We start from the raw sequence: 20,729 nt of genomic DNA, 5'->3' as shown, positions 1-20,729 counted from the left end.
GGTGACATGTGATACGGGGCAGATGTAAGCAGTGACATGTGATACTGGGCAGATATAAGCGGTGACATGTGATGCTGGGCAGATATAAGCGGTGACATGTGATACGGGGCAGATATAGGCGGTAACGTGATACGGGGCAGATTTAAGCGGTGACATGTGATACGGGGCAGATGTAAGCAGTGACATGTGATACTGGGCAGATATAAGCGGTGACATGTGATGCTGGGCAGATATAAGCGGTGACGTGATACGGGCCAGATATAAGCAGTGACATGTGATACCAGGCAGATATAAGCGGTGGTATTATATGTAGGGGATCTGTCGCCTTGTTTTTTATCATCGCCAATGATGTATTTTCCCCCTTTCGACTCTTCTCTATGAACAGGCTGTGCGTGTAGTCTGTGTAATGTGGAGACTTGTAAGTATGATGCAGATTGGATCTGAGGGTGTCTGTGTAATGAGTTCTCCTTGGGCTCCAGCCCAGCCAGCCAGATGGTCTTACAGAAAACACTAGAACCCTCCAGGTGTCTTCTGTACAATCCAATCCAACGTCCTGGCCAATAAGTGGCACATTAGGTGTACAAGCTTCAAGGGGTGAAGCAGAACGGGATGCAAGCGAGAGAGCGCCAGAGATCAGAAGTCTGAAGAGTACACAGCCCTGACCCCAAGATACTGTACATCCTAATATTTGGCCCAATGTGCAGCCTATATAGACAGTGCAGTATATGGGTCAAGGGGCAGTGGATGTGTCCAGATCTTCCATCTATAACTGAGCTACAACCATGCACCATTTCTCTGTTCCTTGGAGGCATTTGGGAACTATGAGTCAGTCGGGCTGTGGGCTGAGAACAGATCTAAAAATATGGGGGAGGCCTGGAAACATGAACAAGATATCCTAGTCCCATCTGGAGTGTGTACGTGAGGTACAGCGTTAGACAATGAGTGTGTGAGGGTATGATGAGTGAGTAAATGCTGGACAGTGAGGTGTTGGGGGTAATAATATATGGATTAGTGTAATTGTTGTAATGTACAATGAGCAGCTTGCAGGTGGGATGCATGTGACGCATCATCTCTATTATATCATGATATCCACATCGTGACGGCCTCAGAGTGGGGGAGGAGGGAACAGCACCGACAAAGTTTATTGTGTCAGAACAGGACAACCTGAATCCAGGGAATGGAACATGCAATAGAGGGAATGGGCTACAGCCCAGGGAGGAGGGATACCCAACGTAATCCACAGGAGAATTCCACTCACTGGCCACAAGGGGCAGCACAGCTCCGAGTCTTCTTCCAGATGAGTATCAATCAGGGTTGTTGGCTGCAGCATCAGCAACCTGCTCCTATAGGTTCCACGTGGAAGTATCAAAAAACAACAGATCTGTTCTTAGTGTCCCTCAGGGGTACTGGCTGCAGCTTCAGCTCCCCCCTCCACCAGGGCCTACATGTCAGCAGCTCCTCACCTCCCTAACTTAAGTACCTTTGTGGGGGGGAAACTTTAGTGACCTTTATCAGCCCTCATGGGTCTATGATTAGGGATGCTGCCTCCAGTAGTAAGCCCTAGAGGAATACAGTAGCTCCTTTCTAGAGTTCCTTTACATACTTTTTCCCAGGGGCATTGTGGGACATATAAGAGACCAACTGCTGGTGTCCATAAGCAGTAACACTACCCCCTTGTATAAAGGCTGGGTGTGACACAACAATGTCCAACAACATCCTTCTATGCAGGAAGGATATAGATATTGATGTGGATGGTGTTCCTATGACAACACTGCTCCAGGATTTAGCACTAGACGTGTTATCACTGGAGTTTTTTAGAGATATTTTCTAAACCTCTTTTAATTGATTTTCTGGGATTTTATTTTATGGGATCACGGCAGAGAAGGACGTCGTCTTCATTTACCCCACACTTTTTAATACATGAAGCAGATCAATTACTGATCTCCAGTACAGTGTCCAGTGATCTCCAGTACAGTGCCCAGTAATCTCCAGTACAGTGCCCAGTAATCTCCAGTACAGTGTCCAGTAATCTCCAGTACAGCGCCCAGTAATCTCCAGTACAGTGCCCAGTAATCTCCAGTACAGTGTCCAGTAATCTCCAATACAGTGTCCAGTAATCTCCAATACAGTGTCCAGTAATCTCCAGTACAGTGTCCAGTAATCTCCAGTACAGTGCCCAGTAATCTCCAGTACAGTGCCCAGTAATCTCCAGTACAGTGCCCAGTAATCTCCAGTACAGTGCCCAGTAATCTCCAGTACAGTGCCCAGTAATCTCCAGTACAGTGCCCAGTAATCTCCAGTACAGTGCCCAGTAATCTCCACTACAGTGCCCAGTGATCTCCAGTACAGTGTTCAGTAATCTCCAATACAGTGCCCAGTGATCTCCAGTACAGCGCCCAGTGATCTCCAGTACAGTGTCCAGTAATCTCCAGTACAGTGTTCAGTAATCTCCAGTACAGGGGCGGATTAACTTTACCATAGGCCCCGGGCTGTTCACCAAGCCTGGGCCCCCCACCCCACTGTAACTATGGCAGCACTAGCCTGGCGTTCATAGTACAGGACAGATAATGTCATGATGTTCTGATTTGTGCAAAATTGCCATAGAAAAACAGTGATTTTTTGCAAATCATGGCGGAAGTGTAGCCAGGAGACAGTACACCACTGAAAGTATAAGTCTTTTTGGGTGGTTATGGGCCCCCCAGGAGCTCAGGGCCCCGGGCTGCCGCCCGAAACACCCCTATTATAATCCACTACTGCTCCAGTACAGTGCCCAGTAATCTCCAGTACAGTGTCCAGTGATCTCCAGTACAGTGCCCAGTGATCTCCAGTACAGTGCCCAGTAATCTCCAGTACAGTGTCCATTGATCTCCAGTACAGTGCCCAGTGATCTCCAGTACAGTGCCCAGTAATCTCCAGTACAGTGTCCAGTAATCTCCAGTACAGCATCCAGTCATCTCCAGTACAGTGCCCAGTAATCTCCAGTACAGTGTCCAGTAATCTCCAGTACAGCATCCAGTAATCTCCAGTACAGTGTCCAGTAATCTCCAGTACAGTGTCCAGTAATCTCCAGTACAGTGCCCAGTGATCTCCAGTACAGTGCCCAGTAATCTCCAGTACAGCGCCCAGTGATCTCCAGTACAGCGCCCAGTAATCTCCAGTACATTGTCCAGTGATCTCCAGTACAGCGCCCAGTGATCTCTAGTACAGCGCCCAGTAATCTCCAGTACAGTGTCCAGTGATCTCCAGTACAACATCCAGTCATCTCCAGTACAGTGTCCAGTAATCTCCAGTACAGTGCCCAGTGATCTCCAGTACAACATCCAGTCATCTCCAGTATAGCACCCAGTAATCTTCAGTACAGTGTCCAGTGATCTCCAGTACAGCGCCCAGTGATCTCCAGTACAGTGCCCAGTAATCTCCAGTACATTGTCCAGTAATCTCCAGTACAGTGTCCAGTGATCTCCAGTACAACATCCAGTCATCTCCAGTACAGTGTCCAGTAATCTCCAGTACAGTGCCCAGTGATCTCCAGTACAACATCCAGTCATCTCCAGTATAGCACCCAGTAATCTTCAGTACAGTGTCCAGTGATCTCCAGTACAACATCCAGTAATCCCCAGTACAGCACCCAGTAATCTCCAGTACAGTGTCCAGTGATCTCCAGTACAACATCCAGTACAACATCCAGTAATCTCCAGTACAGTGCCCAGTGATCTCCAGTACAGTGATCACTGATCTCCAGTACAGCGCCCATTGATCTCCAGTACAACGCACCAGTGATCTCCAGTACAGTGTTTAGTGATCGCCAGTACAACATCCAGTGATCTCCAGTACAGCACCCAGTAATCTCCAGTACAGCGCCCAGTAATCTCCAGTACAGTGTCCAGTGATCTCCAGTACAACATCCAATAATCTCCAGTACAGTGATCACTGATCTCCAGTACAGCATCCAGCAATCTCCAGTACAACGCCCCAGTGATCTCTAGTACATTGTTTACTGGTCTCCAGTTCAGCACCCAGTGATCTTCAGTACAGCTCCCAGTTATCTCTTGTACACTGTCAGATAATCTCTTATATCATCTGATATATATTGTATTATTATATCATCTCCCAGTAAAGTATCCAGTAATCTCCAGTGCAGCATTAAGTGATCTTGAGAACGCCATCCAATGATCTCCAATAAAGTATCCAATTATCTCCAGTACGATATCCATTAATCTCCAGTACAATGTCCATTGATCTCCAGCACAGTGTCCAGCTATCTACTGTAAACTACAGTACAGTCTCCTGTGATCTCCAGAACAGTGTCCTCCATATATGTCGTGTTCATCTTAATAGCCTATGCACACTGATGCCTTCCTCTAATAGGAGAGACCCCTGTTCTTTTGCTGAACAATGGCTCGTAGATACCATTGTCACATTGTCCATGGCCTATGCTGCTGAGAGAGCCCATGGAGTTCCCACTTATCCTCCACAACCAGGGACTATACTTCAGCCGTTTCTAGACTATTATAAGGGATTTACAGCTCCCATAGTCAGTAGCCTTCCTGTCTAGACTCCACGTTTTCCTCATTACTCCATCTAAGGCAGATGACTAGATCAATACCCTCAGCTGATCACCACAAAGATAATGTTCCTTCATTGGTGACCTCGATTACTCCAAGGGAACTGATACAGTACCTACTCTGCTTCCATACTTTCATAGGTATATCTGCTGTTTGTTCTTGGGACTGTCACTAGTAATGAGCAAATGTCCCAAAAGTTGGGGCTTGGCTATGTTTGCCTGAACCCAAACATTCTGCATTTGACTCCCGGTGTCTAAAAGAGTTGGATGCCGCCCTAGGGCAGCCAGGAAAACATGGATACAGCCTATGGATGTATCTATGTTTTCCAGGACTCTAGGGAGGCATCCAACTTCTTTAGACACCAGGAGTCAAATGCCGACCATTCGGGTTTGGACAAACATAGCCAAGCCCCAACTTTAGGCGACTTCACTCATCACTATCACCCTTGTGTACCTTGACCAATATAGAATTAGTTTAAGCTGGTATACTAATTTATTTTATCTAAATTCTGTCTCCTCCACCCTTTCCTCCTGGCATCTGGCTTCTGTACAAGGTGACAAGGGTTATATATAACTAGTTATAAGCAATGATTTCCTTATGATATCTAAATGATGCTTGGGAACCATGTAATAGTTTATACCCAGATAGCTGTGGTTAAAGGAGAAATCCGGCCCTGGCTAAAATCTGATAGGCGGCAGGGGTGACGGAGAACATAACCAATTTTTACTTACCTCTCCCCGTGCCACGCTGCGTGACTGGCTGTGGGAACCCCGCCGGAAGGCATTTTTGATGATGAAGGCAGTTGTGATGATGTCTTGACCCAGGGGAAAATGCCCATCCCTGGGGGATGGACTGGCTGCTCAGCCCATCAGTGACAGCAGGGACGTCCCACCCCCATGATTGATTGGCTGAGCGGCCAGTCCATGAACCAGGTTGTGACGTCGGCTATGGTGGAGATCTCCTTTTCCGTATTATCGGACTTTGGACTACTATTACTGGACTACTATTTGTAGTATTTGTTTAGCATTAAACCACTTATATTGCTCAGGTTTTGATATTTCACAGTTTATTAGGAGACCAAGATTTGTAGCATTTAAGGCCAAGCTATTACTTGTTAGTGTGCTAGAATTATATATATATATATATATATATATATATATATATACACACACACACACACATATATACTGTGCTGGGCAAAAGGAACACCTGTAAAGAAATCATTGTATTATCTTATGTATGTAGAGAGAGCCCCCATTTGTTCCATCTCTAGGACACACATCTCCAGTCATCCATGACCAAATACCTTAAAGGGGTTATCCAGCGCTACAAAAACATGGCCACTTTCTTCCAGAGACAGCCCCGCTCTTCTCTCCAGTTTGGGCAGCGTTTTGTTGCTCAGTTCCATTGAAGTGTATGGAGCTTAATTGCAAACCGCACCTGAACTGGAGACATGAGTCGTATTGTCTCTGAAAGAAAGTGGCCATGTTTTTGTAGCACTGGATAACCCCTTTAATAAACTTTGGATCTAATCCATTCTATCCATCCCACACATCATACTCCGGGGGTTTCTTCCTCATAGTCCACAGCACAGGCAGAGGAGAACCAGGTATAGATATAAGATCTATGTGTCTAGCCTCGGATAGACAGCTCTGTTATTATCAGGGTATACTCGCGCCTACCATCGCAGAATTACATTTTGCTGCCTCCTTCCCCTGGCAATGGTCTTTGTAATGGTACAACTTAATATGTGACCTCTCTGGATCATTTTCACCCACAGGCACATTGTGGTGGAATCATCATCCGGCCTCCATACAGCCCATATTTTACACCTCGTTGCCAAGTGTATCTTATATTCTTGGAAACACAACAACGTGTTTGACCTTGGTCTTTGTTTTTCATTCTCCAAGAGCAGCTTCTAATTTTCCCCCAGTTACAGGTCTTAATCCTAACCCACCTATTTCTTTGAATCAATCCACCCTTATTGGCTTACGCAGATCCAAGTTTTCCTAAATGACAATTCTCCCTGTGAAAACCATTCAGCTTTTTTGGGATTCTGTAAAGGCAAACCTTTGGGATTACAGTATCTCCAATCCTTGATTTTCTACATGAATTCATAAGAAAAGAGCTAGATTTCTTCTCTAATGGCTGAAACCTAGAAACGGTATACATGGCTGTTCCTGATCCTTACAGCTTGTCTAGATCCAAACGGGACACATGTACTTACTTCTATTCTGAGATATATAAATAATGTTCGATAATCAAAATATTTTAGCGCAACATAAATATCAGAATAATGGCTCCATTGTTATCCTTATAATGAAAATCCATAACTGACAAAACACGTACAGTGATGCCTTGGATTACGAGCATAATTCGTTCCGGGACGGCGCTTGTAATCCAAATCCACTCTTAAATTTTTCCATAAGAAATCATAGAAATGCAGACAATTGGTTCCACACCCCAAAAATAATGATTTATTATTCTGAATAACATGTAAAACTAATGAAACAAACATTCAGGAACAGCAGAATATGTGATATTATAAGTTACTGTACAGTAATGGAGAGGATGGGAAACACAAGGGCGGACAGAGACTGCAGGGAGCAGGAAGGAAAGAGCAGGGCAGATGTGGGTACATACATGCAGCACTCTCTGTCCGGGAAGAGAGAGGTGACAGCTATGGAGAGATTACCTCCACAGTCCTGTCCCCTGATGTAAGCCCCAGCCTGAAGTGGATCTGCTATGATTTGAAAGGTGAGGGAGACTTCCTGGGTCAGAGTACAGGGCTGTAGACCCCGCTATGCAGACAATGCCCCTCCCCCACTACCCCTCCCACACTGTACAGGGAGCTCTTACACCAAAGCAATGCTCTTACACCAAGTCACAATTTTGAAAAACTGTGAGCTTTTAAACCAAAACGCTCTTAAACCAAGTTACTCTTAAACCAAGGTACCACTGTATTTCTAAACCAGCCATCAAGGAGCATTTTACCTCTTATCTTTATAATAAAGGATACTACAACTAGAGATGAGCAATTTTACAGTGGGAATGAAGCAAATCTGCATTCTGCTCATCGGGCTGCGGATGGGAAAAGATGGATCCAGTCCTGCAAAAATTCTCCCAGTTTCCCTGGACTGGATCCTTCTTTTCCCAGCACCCGGGGAGGAGCGTCATGGAGTGGAGCAGACCTCAAAGTGTAAAATCACTCATCTATACCTACAATACCTAACCAATTACTTACCGCTCTGCTAGAGGGGCTTTACCCTGCTAGAGGGGCATTGCTCATGTGCGATGTATTCAAGTATTGTAAACGTAACAGATGCATCAGAGTTCCTGGAAATTATCATTGTGAGCGCGAGTTCTCATTCCTTACTTTACAGACCATCTTTCTGTCACGCTCTGATCACGTCCTGATCATCTTCTGATTCAGAGACCTGTATATATAGGTGTAGTCCTACAGGTACGGTGTAAGAAGGTAAAATCATATCACCTAGCTTTATCACCTCCCTCCAGGATTTCTCCTATAATACTGCAGTTGTCATTATTCTAAAACCAAATAAGAATCCTAAGAAATGTGGCTATTACAGGCCTGTATCACTATTTAATGTTGACAGTATATCCTTACCTGCCTCCATTCCGGCGACGTCTTCACGACAGCAAAAATCCATCATGCTTGACCTTTCGGTCCCCCGACATCATCAGTTGGTGGAGAGTCCGGAGGTCACCATATACCTTATACTGCAGGTTGCAGTGGATTTGGCTGACTTTAGTACAAGGTGTATTGGCAACTTTATACATTCAGATCAAACTTAGTTTTTCCTTGTAATAAAAAAAAAACCCTCTGGTAACATCTGAAGAGTACAGGTGGTCTCTCTCGAAAACACTGCAGGGGAGGATTAGGCTTTGCCTTTGTTGGACACGGCCAAGAACTTTGAGTCTATATTGTCCCTATCTTCTCTAGGTGCTTTGGGCCCATTTGAATTCTTGGATCTCCATCTTGTGTTAACAATTTCTCTCAGCGGTTTGTTGTCCTCTTCCTTTTCTATCCCGAGGAGCATATGATAAGGGTGTGTGGTATTACTTCTTTTGTTTCCATTGTCTGTAGACCCTCTAGCTATTTGCCTTCGACATGACCTAGAGATATACCTCACCTAGCAAGGGACGATCTTATCACCGTGTACGCAGACAACGTCATGCTGTTCTCATTGCATCTGGATACATCTTTGCCTAAAGCAGTTTAAGTGATTGACAAATTTGGAGAATATCCAGGACTCATTCCATTTGTATTTCTCGCTGAATAGATTCCAGTTTACGTATTCTACAGCTGAGGGCTTAAAGGTAGTGGAATATATAGGAACATGTATTGACAAAGGCATCGATGAAGTGATTCCTCTTACTGTAAACCCATTAATTAGGGACAGATTTATAGTAGGGGAGACCTTGCTTCTTTGTGTATCAGGCCGTATAACCTCTTAAAAATAGTTGCGATTGAACCTCCAACTCATAAGGTGTTTTTATATGGGGCTCGTCCAGATCAAACTTAGAGTGCAGCAACTGGAAACCAGTGGCCGGGATGAATGGTCCTTCCTGACAGATATTTGTATTATTTAGTTGTATAGATACATATCTTGGGCGATGGACTTTACCAGACCCCACGCTAACACCCAAAAGGTACCTAGCAGATTATGTGCATGATTCATCATCCTACATAACCAGTAACAATTTGGTTCCTGGAATAAAGTTTAAAGCGACTCTGTACCCACAATCTGACCCCCCAAACCCCTTGTACCTTCAGATAGCTGCTTTTAATCCAAGATCTGTCCGGGGGTCTGTTCGGCAGGTGATGCAGTTATTGTCCTAAAAAAATACTTTCAAACTATCTGTGCCCTAAATTTGCACCTCCCCTCTGTCCCTCCTCCCCACCCTCTTCATCATTAGGAATGCCACTGAAACATTTTCTCCATGCTGAACATTGCACAGGTCCTTAATGATCAAGCACATGTGCCACAGGTGGGGAATAAGAGGCAATCTGCCTGGAGCATTCCTAATGATGAGGAGGGTGGGGAGGAGGGACGGAGGGGTGGTGCAAAGTTAGGGCACAGATACTCCCGTTGGGCACAGGGCTTCAAGCTTAAAAGTATTTTTTTAGGACAATAACTGCATCACCTGCCGAACGGACCGCAGGACAGATCTTGGATTAAAAGCAGCTATCCGAAGGTACAAGTGGTTTGGGGGGGTCAGATTGTGGGTACAGAGTCACTTTAAAGCGCACTTTTTTTTGAAGATCTCCCAGCTGAGACATTTCAATAGAATCTCACTGAACTTCAATCATTGTCTGCCTCCCATCAGGACTTGTAAAAGGGTCCTAACTAGAGATGAGTGAACCTTGAGTACACTCGGGTTCGTCCAAACCCCAACTCTTAACATTTAAATGGGTAGTGACTGAAGAAGTTGGATGCAGCCCTTGGGAGTCCTGGAAAACATGGATATGGCCTACGGCTGTATCCAGGTTTTCCAGGCAGCCTTGGGGCTGCATCCAGTCACTGGTAGTCAAATGCCAAGAGTTCAGGCCAAGAGTATCATACTCGAGGTTCGCTCACCTCTAGTCCTAACACATATTTAGATCAGTTGTGGACCTCACCAGATGACCTTTACTTTTTCCAAGTTGGAGTTTGATTATTTTGTGACCTTCATGACAGGGACACACTGCTCTCATCGAACATCTCTAGAACAATACCGAATACTTTAGACCTATGTCTATAAATATCTAGAGCTCTACACGCTTTATCCTCCCATTCTCCTTTTTCCCATAAACCAATCTCCAACTTTCCCCTTAGTAGAGTTATTAGATTGTAAGGTACCAGGGGATTGTTTTTCTGAATATACTCCCACCTCCCTTATGCTAAAGGATCAAATAACCCTCCATAGAAAGGTGGAAATCACTTATTTCCTCTGTAGAGAGAAAGAACAAGCAGAATTGACGACATCTCACATGTATCCTGCTATGGATCAAAATTTCAACTTTGTTCTTAACCATCTCATTCCCCTACATCTAGAATGGGCAGCATCCCAACTCTCCCATGTTCTAACCTACAGAATGTAGACTGGATGTTCCTACACGTCTGCTCCCTCTGGCAGGTGTAGTACACCTCCTCTCCTTACAGGCTTCTTAATCCATCTTGACCTGGTGGTTTTCCTCTCTGGAAAGTTATGGAGTCACCACCTCTTAAGGATACTCCTAAGGGAAACTGTGTTTATGGCACAGTACCTTAAAGTGCATAGAAAAGTGACCCTCAAGACGTTCCTCTTAAAAAATGAGTTACTACCATAATTCCATATAAAAGAATTACCTATAATTATAGGAAGTGTCCAGAACGTTAGTGGATGGGATATCAGTCATCACTCTCTACACTAAATCTGACATCTACAATTCGAGATCTTCTTCCCTAAAGGCTTTAGTTGTTTGCATGATAGATCAATTGTTCCTGTGTTCTCCTTGTTTTTTTTCCTTCTTTCTACTGTAACTAGAACTTGTTTTCTGTTTGAATTCCCTTGAGATCTAGATAGTTATCGTTACTCTCTTACGTAAATGTTCTTTATTATGCTGGCAGCTACTTTCCCGGCATCTCTCACCGCTTCACACTTTGGATTTTTTATGTTACTTTATTATTTTTGTATCTTTACACTAAGGGTAAGGCCCCTATTACATGGGGCGATTAAGAGGTGCAAAGGAGCGCCAACCTGTCCGGTCAGGGTTTGTTTGCTCCTCGCTCCCCGCTTGCTGCTGCTCCTATTACACGCTTCGGCAGCAGGCGGGTAATACCAGGGGGAGCTGCCTAGGGGTGGGGGAAGGGTTGCTGCCCGGGTGATAGCAGGATCGCCCAGGCAGCCCATAGAAGATAGCGGTGATCTACTGCCGCTGCTCCTATTACACTCTGATGGTAACAGACTGCTATCCTTATCGTTCCCGTTTCAACATGTTGAAGGACAACAATCAGCCGACATTGTGCATCGTGCTGATCGTTGTCTTCTATTACACTAAGCAATTATCAGCCGTAACGGTCGATATTGGCCGAATATGGCTAATAAACGCTTTGTGTAATAGGGCCTTAAGGGTAAGGAAAATTCAGGCATCTGCACCCAAATAAAAAACATACAGCTTAAATAATTTCACAAAACTCTACTACCAATATAAAATGAACACTGGTTCCAACTGACTTATAATCACCCTAAAAGTGGAGAAAAAACACCAATTTTATCGAATGCCTTTGGAGAGTAGTTATCCACCTCAGTCCTGCTATACAGGGATGTGTCAGACATTTCTAGACCTTGCTCTAATATTCATCCGGTCAGTGTCTCTGAACCTGAGTATTCCCAAAGTGGTACAGATACTAATTTTAGCTCGTGACCACAAGATAATTGACCGCAGTGGATCGCCATGTTATATTATGGATTCTTTTGTGCTTCTATGATAAACATTTTGAGTCCTTCATCATGGCGCACGCTGTACAATTCCTGCATGGATATCAGCCCATTACTTTACACGTAAACCAAAGCTTTGGCTGTCCAGGCATGATGGGACTTGTAGTTTTGCAACAGCTGTAGGCCAGAGTTTGACATCCCCGTCTTAAACCATTGCACTAGCGATTTATTGTTACAGTACATGTAAGGACCTTTACCCTGGTTCTTTTCTCATGTGAGTATTTGGGCCCAGTAAATGATTCCTTAACATGTTCTTCGATTTCCTACATCCTTCTTGGGTGTCTTCATCTTTATATCCTCTAGTATTAATTTTTTTTTTGCTAATCACTAAACTGATCCGTGAAGGTTTTCTGAGTAAAACAAATGTGTTACAATTCCATCTGTGGACGATGAGAAGATTTGGTGCTCAAGAAGGCGTTTACCAATCTGTCTTTGCTGTTAATATCAGTATTACCATAACCATCAATATACATTTTAGGATCCCAAAATATTCAAAAGATGTGATAGTCATCATACATATTCAATTCAGTCAGGAGGTCATATAAAACAGAAATCTATCCAAATGTCACCAATTAATATCAATATAACATGTTCCCAATACCCCAAATAAAACATTTGTGCATGTTGTCCCCATAGCAGTGCCTCTTAGTTGTAAGACATATCTGTCTTTAAAATTAAAGTTAAAGTGTCACTGTCGTTTATTTTTTTTTTTTTGCAGAAATCAATAGTATAGGCGATTTTAAGAAACTTAGTAGTTTGGTTTATTAGCCGAAAAATGCATTTTTATCATGAGAAAGCAGTTTGAAGCTCTCCCCCCTGTCTTTATGGTTTTCTATGGAGAGGGGAGGGGTGGAGGGAGATGAGGCACCAAAACAGGACAACAAAGAGTTAATTTACAGCTACATCACCGGCTATCTCCTGTGAAGTCAGCACTGACCTCTCTGACCTCTGAATACCGTCTTTCACACTGCTCCCGCTGTGTAAACCTGTTCTCTGCTGGTGACTAATCTTGCTCCTCCCCTCTCCATAGGTTACACAGGGCCCGACTGATGTGAAAGAGTCGAGATTTCCTGATAATGAGCAGTGAATGAGAGAGAGAGAGGAGGGAGGGGGAGGGGACCTGGGGGAAGTCTTTTTGAATGTAGATACCGGCATGTTTGCCTAATAAACTCAATTACAAAGTTTCCTAAAATAATTTGTACTATTGATTTCTGCAAAAAAAAAGCAAAAACGACAGTGACACTTTAAGATAAAACATCGGTCACTTAATACTTTGTATCTGCTGTGTCCTGTACTGCAGATGGAAGCACCATGCCTTCTGGCTGTGCCGCCCTCCCCGGCACTGTATGGCCATGCATGGAAGAGTAGGTGACCATACTCCCCAATAGCGTCCTTCACTGTGCCTGTATATGCCTGTGGAGTACGCTGAGTGACGTACATGTCACACACTCTTCCACACACAGCCATATGATGAATGGGATCGCCATTCGCAGGGTTCGGAAGGACTGTACTGCAAGGGGACATGGCGGCTTCTACCTGCAGTACGAGACACGGCATAAACATATATATGTGAGGAGGTGACATATACCGCTATTACCATACAGTGAATAATTTGAGGATAACATGGTGAAGCCCTTTAAGTAATAAAAGGAGCTCAGTTCGATCCGGTTCAAAGTTTGTTGTTTTACATAGAAATACACAGACTCTAGGGCATAAATCAAGGTGAACAAGGCCTCTAGACGGCTGGTCACAGGCTAATGGTGTGCTTCCCTTACTACCCCCTGGGGTCTCGTAACAACGTCTGTGGTCTTGTAGATCTATTATTAGACTTCTTCAACTATTGGTTTCAAAGAAGAATCAATAAAGCGTTTCACAGACTTCAGAGACGACGGGATGTCCGGGAGCGTCCTCCTTATTATTATGTCTTGTGCTTCATACAGGGCTGGAGTAGTCGTATCCTTCATAATACATATGGATAGAACGGGTTTTGTCTCATGTCCTGCACAGATGTCTGTCCAAAGCATTGACTAGACTTAATCCAAGCAATAAAAAGGCGCTGTCTGGCACAAACTATGTCTTTTAAGACATCCCCAGGGGTCATGACGTCAAGCAGTTTTGCAGTATACTCTATATCTTTTTATGTTTTCTTTGTTTAATATCTATGGCCAATAGGTGTCTTCCTTCCTGTCTAACTGCAGTCCATGTTCCTTCCTTGTTCAAATTAGTTTTTATCTCTGTTCAAAAAAAAGAGACCAAACACAGGAAGTCCCTGTCCTTTACACGCTCACAGACAGTGCTTGGTGTCGATTGTTAGCCATTCCTGAATGCGCACGGAGCGGGACAGGTCTTCACTGTGCATGTGTACAGCTGCTGTGGGTCCACATTCAGTAGCAGAGAATCCTGGGGGGTGCTCGCATTGTACGATCAGCTCTCCTGTCGCACAGCACTAATACCTCTGTAACCACACAGTGACATTATACATAACAAAGAGCATTGTCTCCTGGTAAGCTGCAGAGCTGATAATATAAGTAGTAAAAGTTAATTCCCCTCAGTCGGTATACAACCTGCATGATGAACAGGCGTCTCTCCTTGCATGAGCGCACAAAGGACGGGGACTTCCTGTGTTTGGTCACTTTTATTTAAGTGAGAAAAGACCAAATATCAGCATGGAGGGAGCATGGACCACAATTTGGCCATATGTATAACGTTGATTTAAACATTAAAAAACGTTAAAAAAAAGCAAGTGTATTGCAAAACTCCAGTGAAAGTCCACTCATAATCTTTTTCTTTCAAATCAACAGGTGTCGGAAAGTTATATAGATTTGGGCTATGTTCACACTATGTAAAAGTACAGCCGTTGTTGCTGATGGCAACAACGGCCGTACTTTTACCGCGGTGGAACAATGCCTGTTGTTCTATGGGATCCTGGCCAGAGCGTACACACATCGTATACGCTCCGGCCAGGATACCATACGCCCCGCAAACAACTGACATGTCAGTTTTCTGCGGCCGGAATTCAGTGAATTCCACCCGCAGAAAGACCTGTCAGTTCACACAGTGAAGCGAGCGGCTCCGGCCGCTTGCTTCACTGTGGGCTATGGGAAGCTCTGATGCGGGCGTGGGCTACTTAAGTACCCGCCAAGATGATCCTGCCAGAGACCGGCCGTTCCGTGACCCAGCCGGGGTCACGGAACAGCCGGTCTCTTACGTAGTGTGAACATAGCCTTGTAATTTACTTTTATTGAAAAATCTCCAGTCTTCCAGTACTTATCAGCTGCTGTACGTCCTGCAAGAAGTGGTGTACTCTCTCCAGTCTGACACAGTGCTCTCTGCTGCCACCTCTGTCCATGTCAGGAACTGTCCAGAGCAGCAGCAAATCCCCATAGAAAACCTCTCCTGCTCTAGACAGAGGTGGCAGCAGAGAGCACTGTGTCAGACTGGAGAGAATACACCACTTCCTGCAGGACATACAGTAGCTGATAAGTATGGGAAGACTGCAGATTTTTATGTAAAAGTAATTTACAAATCTATATAACTTTCTGAAACCAGTTGATTTGAAAAAAATATATATATATTTTTGCCTGAGTCCCCCTTAAACTGGAGAAAGTGAAGAGGGGCAGTGTGGAGCCTCCTGTGCCTGTAGTGCGGGGATAGGAAACCTGCGGCCCTGTTGTAGAACTATAAATGCTATATGGGCATTGTAGTTTAGCAATAGCCTGTGGGCGGTAGGTTTCCTATCCCCGCTGTAGTGTTTCCTCTGCATCAGTATTTGGAAATCAATGCAAATCTTATGTTAAGTTTCCTGCTGAGCAGAGAAGCCACTTCCAGTGAGGAGCAGGAGAGCGCCCAGAGCCATCCCCAGCTCGGCAGCCAATGTCACCCGCTTACCCGCAGGCCTTGCGGCCATCAATCTGCCTTTGTATCTGGAAGGGGCCTTGTCTGCTCCTGCGCCATCCATCTGCCTTAAAAGCTATCCACGTGAGACACATCACTGGCAGAAATTGATGGATCTCTTGATCCTGATAGTTAGTATATGATTGATTCCACTTAAATACTCTAATAATTCAGTACATTGCAGTGTGGGGCTTTTGTCCTAAGTCGCTGAATGTCGTTCTCCAACAGCTTAAAAACTCTTTTCTTCATCTGCAAAAAAATTTCTGATCTAATTTGCGAGTTATGATTTCTGATTTTTCTAGATATTTTTTCCTTGCAAAACAATCAACATCTTCAGCATTGTCCTCAAGAAGGGAAAATAATACATGAAGAATGTTCTAGAGAAGCTTTATTCCACCAAATCCCAGTGCTCTTCTGGAATACAGGGTATATAGTATACACTGATGGGTATATAGCAGGTGAGTAATACAGGGTGCATAGTATGCACTGATGGGTATATAGCAAGTGTATACAGGGTACATAGTATACACTGATGGGTATATAGCAGGTGATGTATACAGGGTGCATAGTATGCACTGATGGGTATATAGCAGGTGCAGTTTACAGGGTACATAGTATACACTGCTGGGTATATAGCAGGTGCAGTTTACAGGGTACATAGTATACACTGCTGGGTATATAGCAGGTGAGTAATACAGGGTACATAGTATACACTGATGGGTATATAGCAGGTGATGTATACAGGGTACATAGTATACACTGCTGGGTATATAGCAGGTGAGTAATACAGGATGCATAGTATGCACTGATGGGTATATAGCAGGTGATGTATACAGGGTACATAGTATACACTGCTGGGTATATAGCAGGTGAGTAATACAGGGTGCATAGTATGCACTGATGGGTATATAGCAAATGTATACAGGGTACATAGTATACACTGATGGGTATATAGCAGGTGATGTATACAGGGTGCATAGTATGCACTGATGGGTATATAGCAGGTGTATACAGGGTATATAGTATACACTGCTGGTATATAGCAGGTGCTGTATACACGGTACATGGTATACACTGCTGGGTATATAGCAGGTGAGTAATACAGGGTGCATAGTATGCACTGATGGGTATATAGCAAGTGTATACAGGGTACATAGTATACACTGATGGGTATATAGCAGGTGCTGTATACAGGGTGCATAGTATGCACTGATGGGTATATAGCAGGTGCCGTATACAGGGTACATGGTATACACTGCTGGGTATATAACAGGTGTATACAGGGTACATAGTATACACTGCTGGGTATATAGCAGGTGTATACAGGGTACATAGTATACACTGCTGGGTATATAGCATGTGCAGTATACAGGGTACATAGTATACACTGCTGGGTATATAGCAGGTGCAGTTTACAGAATACATAGTATACATTGCTGGGTATATAGCAGGTGCAGTTTACAGGGTACATAGTATACATTGCTGGGTATATAGCAGGTGCAGTTTACAGGGTACATAGTATACACTGCTGGGTATATAGCATGTGCAGTTTACAGGGTACATAGTATACACTGCTGGGTATATAGCATGTGATGTATACAGGGTACATAGTATACATTGCTGGGTATATAGCAGGTGCAGTTTACAGGGTACATAGTATACATTGCTGGGTATATAGCAGGTGCAGTTTACAGGGTACATAGTATACACTGCTGGGTATATAGCATGTGATGTATACAGGGTACATAGTATACACTGCTGGGTATATAGCAGGTGATGTATACAGGGTACATAGTATACACTGCTGGGTATATAGCAGGTGATGTATACAGGGCACATAGTATACACTGCTGGGTATATAGCAGGTGCTGTATACATTGCTGGATATATAGAGTATACACTGCTGTCTGGGTATCCAGCAAGTGCTGTATACTGCCTGATATATAGTGTATATTGCTGGGTATATAGTATACACTGCTGGGTATATAATGTATACTGCTGTCTGGGTATCCAGCAGGTGCTGTATACTGGTGTGTATATAGTATATCCAGCAGGTGCTGTATACTGGCGGGTATATAGTGTATCCAGCAGGTGCTGTATACTGGTGTGTATATAGTATATCCAGCAGGTGCTGTATACTGGCGGGTATATAGTGTATCCAGCAGGTGCTGTATACTGGTGTGTATATAGTATATCAAGCAGGGTCTGTATCCTGGCAGGTATATAGTGTATACTATCTCGGTATCCAGCAGGTGCCGTATACTGGTGTGTATATAGTGTATACTGGTGTGTATATAGTGTATCCTGGCGGGTATATAGTGTATACTGGTGTGTATATAGTGTATCCTGGTGTGTATATAGTGTATACTGGCGGGTATATAGTGTATACTGGCGGGTATATAGTGTATACTGTCTCGGTATCCAGCAGGTGCCGTATACTGGTGTGTATATAGTGTATCCTGGCGGGTATATAGTGTATCCTGGCGGGTATATAGTGTATCCTGGCGGGTATATAGTGTATCCTGGCGGGTATATAGTGTATACTGGCGGGTATATAGTGTATCCTGGTGTGTATATAGTGTATACTGGCGGGTACATAGTGTATACTGGCGGGTATATAGTGTATACTGGTGTGTATATAGTGTATACTGGTGTGTATATAGTGTATACTGGCGGGTATATAGTGTATACTGGTGTGTATATAGTGTATCCTGGCGGGTATATAGTGTATACTGTCTGTGTATCCAGCAGGTGCCGTATACTGGTGTGTATATAGTGTATACTGGCGGGTACATAGTGTATACTGTCTCGGTATCCAGCAAGTGCCGTATACTGGTGTGTATATAGTGTATACTGGCGGGTACATAGTGTATACTGTCTCGGTATCCAGCAGGTGCCGTATACTGGTGTGCATATAGTGTATACTGGCGCGTACATAGTGTATACTGTCTCGGTATCCAGCAGGTGCCGTATACTGGTGTGTATATAGTGTATACTGGTGTGTATATAGTGTATACTGGCGGGTATATAGTGTATACTGGCGGGTATATAGTGTATACTGGCGTGTATATAGTGTATACTGGCGGGTACATAGTGTATACTGGCGGGTATATAGTGTATACTGGCGGGTATATAGTGTATACTGGCGGGTATATAGTGTATACTGGCGGGTATATAGTGTATACTGGCGGGTACATAGTGTATACTGTCTCGGTATCCAGCAGGTGCCGTATACTGGTGTGTATATAGTGTATACTGGTGTGTATATAGTGTATACTGGCGGGTATATAGTGTATACTGGCGGGTACATAGTGTATACTGGCGGGTATATAGTGTATACTGGCGGGTATATAGTGTATACTGGCGGGTATATAGTGTATACTGGCGGGTATATAGTGTATACTGGCGTGTATATAGTGTATACTGGCGGGTATATAGTGTATACTGGCGGGTATATAGTGTATCCTGGCGGGTATATAGTGTATACTGGCGGGTACATAGTGTATACTGTCTCGGTATCCAGCAGGTGCCGTATACTGGCGGGTATATAGTGTATACTGGCGGGTATATAGTGTATCCTGGTGTGTATATAGTGTATACTGGCGGGTATATAGTGTATACTGGCGGGTATATAGTGTATACTGGCGGGTATATAGTGTATCCTGGCGGGTATATAGTGTATACTGGCGGGTATATAGTGTATACTGGCGGGTATATAGTGTATCCTGGCGGGTACATAGTGTATACTGGCGGGTACATAGTGTATACTGGCGGGTACATAGTGTATACTGGCGGGTATATAGTGTATCCTGGCGGGTACATAGTGTATACTGGCGGGTACATAGTGTATACTGGCGGGTACATAGTGTATACTGGCGGGTATATAGTGTATACTGGCGGGTATATAGTGTATACTGGCGGGTACATAGTGTATACTGGCGGGTACATAGTGTATACTGGCGGGTATATAGTGTATACTGGTGTGTACATAGTGTATACTGGCGGGTATATAGTGTATACTGGCGGGTACATAGTGTATACTGGCGGGTATATAGTGTATACTGGTGTGTATATAGTGTATACTGGCGGGTACATAGTGTATACTGTCTCGGTATCCAGCAGGTGCCGTACACTGAGGCAGTGAGGAGGCTGAGGCGTCACGCCGGGGGGAGGGGCTCAGCATCTTGTAGGAGGAGGAGGAGGGGAGGCTGAGCAGTCAGTGTCAGGCTGTGGATGACAGCGGCTGGATGTGACGTGCTGCAGAATGCTGCAGATTATCCCCAGGGTTCCCCACACTGGCACCTGACTGCAGAGCCCCCCGGAGCCATCGCCCGCACCCTCTGCCCGTCCCTGGGGGATGATCGGGACCTGGATGTGACACGGACACCCAGAGGGACCAGACCCAGAAGCTTCTCCTCACCCGCACAATGACAGCCATGAAGGAGCAGCCAGCTATGAGCAGGGCCAACCCCCCCCAGGAGCAGGTAACCCGACACTACTACTACCCTCAGCATCCTAGAGCTAGGGGGAGCCCCACGACTGCAGATACACAGCACCGGCATCAGGAGTCCGCGGCTGCCTCCACCATCATCATCATCATCACCACCACCACCATGGCAGCATCCTCCCCTCCCCCGCCCAGGAGACCCCACAACACAGGATCACACAGCTGTCTCCAGGGGCTCCATCCCACAGCTCTGCCTGTCTGTTATCTATCTATCTATCTATCTATCTATCTATCTATCTATCTCCTATCTATCTATCTATCTATCTATCTATCTATCT

At 44.5% G+C, this 20,729-nt stretch overlaps 1 protein-coding gene across 2 annotated transcripts in view; it reads left to right on the top strand.

The window, feature by feature from the left end:
• The first annotated feature begins 20,145 nt into the window (after positions 1–20,145).
• DPP10 (dipeptidyl peptidase like 10) overlaps positions 20,146–20,729 on the top strand; it is a 115,836-nt gene continuing 115,252 nt past the window's right edge. For both annotated transcript variants that reach the window (XR_011364657.1, XM_069985055.1), the window contains exon 1: positions 20,146–20,428. Coding sequence is in view for 1 of the 2 variants with exons in the window: in XM_069985055.1 (XP_069841156.1) it covers positions 20,372–20,428 (57 nt within the window). In the remaining variant the exon portion in view is untranslated. The remainder of the gene's footprint in view (positions 20,429–20,729) is intronic.

Source organism: Dendropsophus ebraccatus, chromosome 9 (assembly GCF_027789765.1).
Source record: "Dendropsophus ebraccatus isolate aDenEbr1 chromosome 9, aDenEbr1.pat, whole genome shotgun sequence".
NCBI classification, from domain to species: Eukaryota; Metazoa; Chordata; class Amphibia; order Anura; family Hylidae; genus Dendropsophus; species Dendropsophus ebraccatus.
Note: the sequence above shows the minus strand (reverse complement) of the source record. Positions and strands in the feature narration are given on the sequence as shown.